This window comes from Procambarus clarkii, chromosome 36, assembly GCF_040958095.1.
Source record: "Procambarus clarkii isolate CNS0578487 chromosome 36, FALCON_Pclarkii_2.0, whole genome shotgun sequence".
NCBI lineage: Eukaryota > Metazoa > Arthropoda > Malacostraca > Decapoda > Cambaridae > Procambarus > Procambarus clarkii.
In genome coordinates, this window is record NC_091185.1 from 2,233,320 (window position 1) to 2,238,777 (window position 5,458).

The window sequence follows — 5,458 nt, forward strand, 5'->3', positions numbered from 1 at the left end:
CTGGTAGCAGCCAGTCTGGTAGCAACCAGTCTGGTAGCAGCCAGTCTGGTAGCAACCAGTCTGGCAGCAGCCAGTCTGGTAGCAACCAGTCTGGTAGCAGCCAGTCTGGTAGCAGCCAGTCTGGTAGCAGCCAGTCTGGTAGCAGCCAGTCTGGTAGCAGCCAGTCTGGTAGCAACCAGTCTGGTAGCAGCCAGTCTGGTAGCAACCAGTCTGGCAGCAGCCAGTCTGGTAGCAACCAGTCTGGTAGCAGCCAGTCTGGTAGCAGCCAGTCTGGTAGCAGCCAGTCTGGTAGCAGCCAGTCTGGTAGCAGCCAGTCTGGTAGCAGCCAGTCTGGCAGAAGCCAGTCTGGTAGCAGCCAGTCTGGCAGCAGCCAGTCTGGTAGCAGCCAGTCTGGTAGCAGCCAGTCTGGTAGCAACCAGTCTGGCAGCAGCCAGTCTGGTAGCAACCAGTCTGGTAGCAGCCAGTCTGGTAGCAGCCAGTCTGGTAGCAGCCAGTCTGGTAGCAACCAGTCTGGCAGCAGCCAGTCTGGTAGCAACCAGTCTGGCAGCAGCCAGTCTGGTAGCAACCGGCTGGAGCTCCATCACAACAGGCTGACTGTTTATGCAACAGGAGAAAGAAACGTCACCCATAGCTCAGTGCTCCAATCTTAGAGGTGTTGGGAAGTAACTTTGAAGTCCTTTATATATGTATTCTTTGAATTGCTGATCGTCGATGGTTTCTTGAGACCCTGTGAAGCTGAGAGTCTTAGACGAGTCTTGTTTCCACCTTGGTCTCTAGTTCAGCTACGCCATCGGAGAGCTTCCAGGAGACGGGGCCGCCTCTTGCCAGGGACCATGACGTCCTCGGGGGACAGCGCCTTCGCTCTACGGCTGTAGGAGGAACGGAAATGTCTCAAGTCAGATCATGGCTTTACAAGGAGCTGCTTCCCGCACTCTTACGTGGCAGCTTAACAGCCGCGCGTGCCTTGTGTTCTAATTACTGCAATGTTGAAGTAATCAGTTTGTTTAAAGTAATGTTTATTGCGAGTTAAAGACAAATATTTATGCTATAATAATAATGTTAACACCCGAGTTAAAACCATTAAATCTTAAATGATCTTCTTAAAGCGACAATGAAGAACTAAACATAGAGGCAAGATTCCTTACGAGGTTAACGTGAGGTTATTAAGATATACATCATCACTTGTAAGTTCACAGCAAGACCCTCTAACATCACATTAAACGGGTTAGCAAGGTGTTAGTTAGCAAAGTGTTAGTTAGGTGTTAGTTAGCAAGGTATTAGGTCAAGGTGCTTCTTAAGACATGTAATCAACACGGCCTATGGGCTAATTTCTGCCCGTTCTCGTAAGATGGCCAGACGTGCTAATATGAATACTCTTGAATCCCAAAAGTTCACGTTTTAGCACAAGTGGTGGTCTAGAAAAATGGGAAATGTACCTAAAGCACCTTAAATTACCAATCCGAGCAATCCTGAGCCTAATGCATGCTATCTGTCTCCAAGTCCATAAATAAGATCATTAAAGACTATATAGTTTCAACATCTTGAGTACAAACGAGTACTTATACTGGAGAAAGACGAATGAGACGCCACTGATGTAGTCTACATTAAGCGCCAGCATCCCGGGCAAGCTCTCACGGATACAGATGCTGTGGCTCTTGATGAACATGATGCTGATAATGTAGAGATGAACTCTCTATCATCCGGGAGGATTGTACTGGAGGCTTACCCTGACGAAAGCGGCGTCGCTGGCCTGGCCGTGCCTCCCGTGGCTGTACTGCGGGTACCTGACGTGGAAGGGGGTCCTGGCCCTGGTATCTGGAAGGGGCGGCAGGTTGGCACTGCCCCAGATGGGGTCGTGCTTCACCCCGATCGACTCCACGCCCAGTATCGAAGGAACATTGTCCGGGAGATGTGTAGTCGGGTAGTCGGCATCAAGGTCGTCCTGGTCGTGTCTGCACCGTCTCGCTCTCCTGGTGGCGGGTAATGGTGGTAGTGACACCACTGAGTAATATGAGTAAAGGGGACACTCACACCAATGAGTAACTATTCAATAAATAGATGAGCTCAGTGCAATGAATAGAGGCAACGAGTACCGTGAATAAAGAGACCTAGAAATTCATGATATTCGCCCTTCATTAGCATGAGTGAAGGGCGCCGCTGAGTAAGATGAGTGACCATGACAGGTTGAGAGAGACACATACCTCATACACACCCCCCCCCTCCCCCTCACAACTCACCTCACCAGACACTCACAGCCCAGAGCGCCCGCAGCCAAGACGATGCCAATGGCTCCCAAGACGTAGGTGGTGTAGAAGTCCTTGTTCTGGAGGCTGCGGTCCTTGAAGCCCTTAGGCATGGTGCAGATGGGGCTGTTGGAGGTCACGTTGTCGTGGAGGAAGTTCAGGATCCCGAAGAACGCCAGTCGTCGGAAGCTGAAGTGTTGTAATCCACAAGTTAGTAGGAATTATTAGCTAGAGGATCATTACTACAACACTTAACGAATGATGATTGGAAGTACATGTTAAGTAGACAGACTATGGATCTAAGACAAATTAATAATTCCTGGAAAGAGGAATTATTCTTCGCCTTCTTCGACAGAAGGAGTGAGGGGGAACGACTGATTATGAGGTGAAAGGGGGGGGGGAGAGATTCAGGGGTCAAGGGGAAGGGAGGGAACTATCAGGGGAAAAGCCAGTGCGACTATACAGCACTTGGAAGGGGTCAGGATAAGGATTTGGGATGGGACGGGGGGAAAGGAATGGTGCTCAACCACTTGTGGACGGTCGGGGGATTGAACGCCGACCTGCATGAAGCGAGACCGTCGCTCTACCGTCCGAGGGGGGGGGGGATGATAATAGGAGTTAAGGGGGGTAATAATGTTTAATAGGGAGATAAGGCTTGTTTAATGACATTGAGAGTTAATGGTTTTCTCCATTTAATGATGGTTAAATTATATATGTATTTACTTCGGTCCTCTCTCACTGTTAATATTTTTTGGGGTTAACAAGAAAAATCGTAATCCACCCGCCTCATCCACCCGCCTCATCCACCCGCCTCATCCACCCGCCTCATCCACCCGCCTCATCCACCCGCCTCATCCACCCGCCTCATCCACCCGCCTCATCCACCCGCCTCATCCACCCGCCTCATCCACCCGCCTCATCCACCCGCCTCATCCACCCGCCTCATCCACCCGCCTCATCCACCCGCCTCATCCACCCGCCTCATCCACCCGCCTCATCCACCCGCCTCAACCACTCGTCTCATCCACCCGCCTCATCCACCCGCCTCATCCACCCGCCTCATCCACCCGCCTCATCCACCCGCCTCAACCACTCGCCTCAACCACTCGTCTCATCCAACCGCCCCACCCACCCGCCTCACCCACCCGCCTCATCCACCCGCCTCATCCACCCGCCTCACCCACCCGCCTCACCCACCCGCCTCACCCACCCGCCTCATCCACCCGCCTCACCCACCCGCCTCACCCACCCGCCTCATCCGCCTGCCTCATCCACCCGCCTCATCCAACATAAGTACCAGGAGACACCTCTTAGAGAACTGAGCGGGTACTAACAAGCCGTTGAAGAGCGGGGTCAGGTCGCTGCCCTTGCGGAAGCCGTACCCGAACCAGAAGACGAAGTCGACGTCGTCGCCGCTCGCCAGGGGCGTGGAGTAGAAGCTGCACGTCTCCTTGGCTCCCACACGTCGCTGCGTCTTGAAGTCCTCCTGCATGAGGTGGTCCAGAACCTGCATGTCGTCGATGTAGACGTAATCTGTTGGGGGGTGATAGGGTGATAGGATGATGGCGTCGTGTCTCTACCTCCCTGACACTCTACCTATAGCTCTCTACCTCCCTGCCAGTCTACTTAAAGCTCTCTACCTCCCTGCCAGTCTACTTATAGCTCTCTACCTCCCTGACACTTTACCTATAGCTCTCTACCTCCCTGACACTCTACCTATAGCTCTCTACCTCCCTGCCAGTCTACCTATAGCTCTCTACCTCCCTGCCAGTCTACCTATAGCTCTCTTCCTCCCTGCCAGTCTACTTATAGCTCTCTACCTCCCTGCCAGTCTACCTATAGCTCTCTACCTCGAGTATGACTCCACCTTTCCTGTAAGTACACTTGCCTGATCATTCTCACTCACCCTTGTACCCATTCTCCCTCTGACCTTATCTTCCTTTCCCTCTGGAACTTCCTTTCCCTCTGGAACTTCCTTTCCCTCTGGAACTTCCTTTCCCTCTGGAACTTCCTTTCCCTCTGGAAATGTCCTTCAGTCTGCTTATTTATGGCTTTCTGTCCTTTCCTACCTCTAACCCTATTCTCCGATACATTTGCACCTATGCCCTCTCTCTCTCTCTCTCTCTCTTCTACACCTCTCTCTCTTCTACTCACTCTCAGCCTGCTACACCTACCGTTGGTCCTGACCAGAGAGACAGCCTCGGCCCTGGAGTCGATGAAGCGGCCCCGCCCCTCTGCCTGAAGGTCTCGTAAGATCTGCAGCTTCGGGTGAGTCTGTGGGGCGGTGTAGGGGGCCACGCGCCCGGTAAGGTTCCCCAGAGGTACCGGTGACAGGAGGAAGGTCCTCGTGGAACACCGCGGCCCCGTGGAGATAGGATACAGTGACCCCGGTAGCCACCAATAGTCCAGACGACCCCGGTAGCCACCAATAGTCCAGACGACCCCGGTAGCCACCAATAGTCCAGACGACCCCGGTAGCCACCAATAGTCCAGACGACCCCGGTAGCCACCAATAGTCCAGACGACCCCGGTAGCCACCAATAGTCCAGACGACCCCGGTTGCCACAACCGGTGTTCGACACGCATAGTAAGAAGAAAAGATATATAAATGTGTGAAAAGGGAAAATTATGTTTTAGATTAAATTTAATGTGGACGTTTTAATCAGAAGTATAATTTTCATTGTTAGTAATTTTCATTAAAATTTGTATTATGAAAAAAATAGTATTACTAGTAATGCCAAGAAGGATATTATATATTATTTTTAATAGTATTTTTGTTATATATAACACTTTTGTTCACTGAAATTGAAAATTTATCAAAATCGATGTTGCTACAGGAGCCCGGAAGTGGCTTTCACATTAAGCTCTACATGTAAAATATATATGTAAAATATATAATTTAAGAACCAAACAGTTACCAAAACTAATTCGTTTATTGTGGCATAGTGGACTGGTACAGGGGCTGGTAGGAGGCCTCCTGCCACCCCTGGGGGCTGGTAGGAGACCTCCTGCCACCCCTGGGGGCTGGAAGGAGGCTTCCTGCCACTCCTGGGGGCTGGTAGGAGGCCTCCTGCCACCCCTAGGGGCTGGTAGGAGACCTCCTGCCACCCCTGGGGGCTGGAAGGAGGCTTCCTGCCACCCCTAGGGGCTGGTAGGAGGCCTCCTGCCACTCCTGGGGGCTGGTAGGAGGCCTCCTGCCACCCCTGGGGGCTGGT

The 5,458-nt window shown here is 52.0% G+C and overlaps 1 protein-coding gene across 1 annotated transcript in view; it reads right to left on the bottom strand.

The window, feature by feature from the left end:
- Window positions 1-538: 538 nt before the first annotated feature.
- Window positions 539-5,458, bottom strand: part of LOC123756281 (glutamate receptor ionotropic, kainate 2-like) — a 96,478-nt gene continuing 91,558 nt past the window's right edge. Inside the window, exons 8-12 of the mRNA XM_069336391.1 lie at window positions 4,418-4,517; window positions 3,578-3,776; window positions 2,238-2,432; window positions 1,727-1,970; window positions 539-869 (exon numbers count right to left, since the gene is read on the bottom strand). Of these exons, the coding sequence (XP_069192492.1) occupies window positions 864-869; window positions 1,727-1,970; window positions 2,238-2,432; window positions 3,578-3,776; window positions 4,418-4,517 (744 nt within the window). The 3' untranslated portion in view covers window positions 539-863. The remainder of the gene's footprint in view (window positions 870-1,726; window positions 1,971-2,237; window positions 2,433-3,577; window positions 3,777-4,417; window positions 4,518-5,458) is intronic.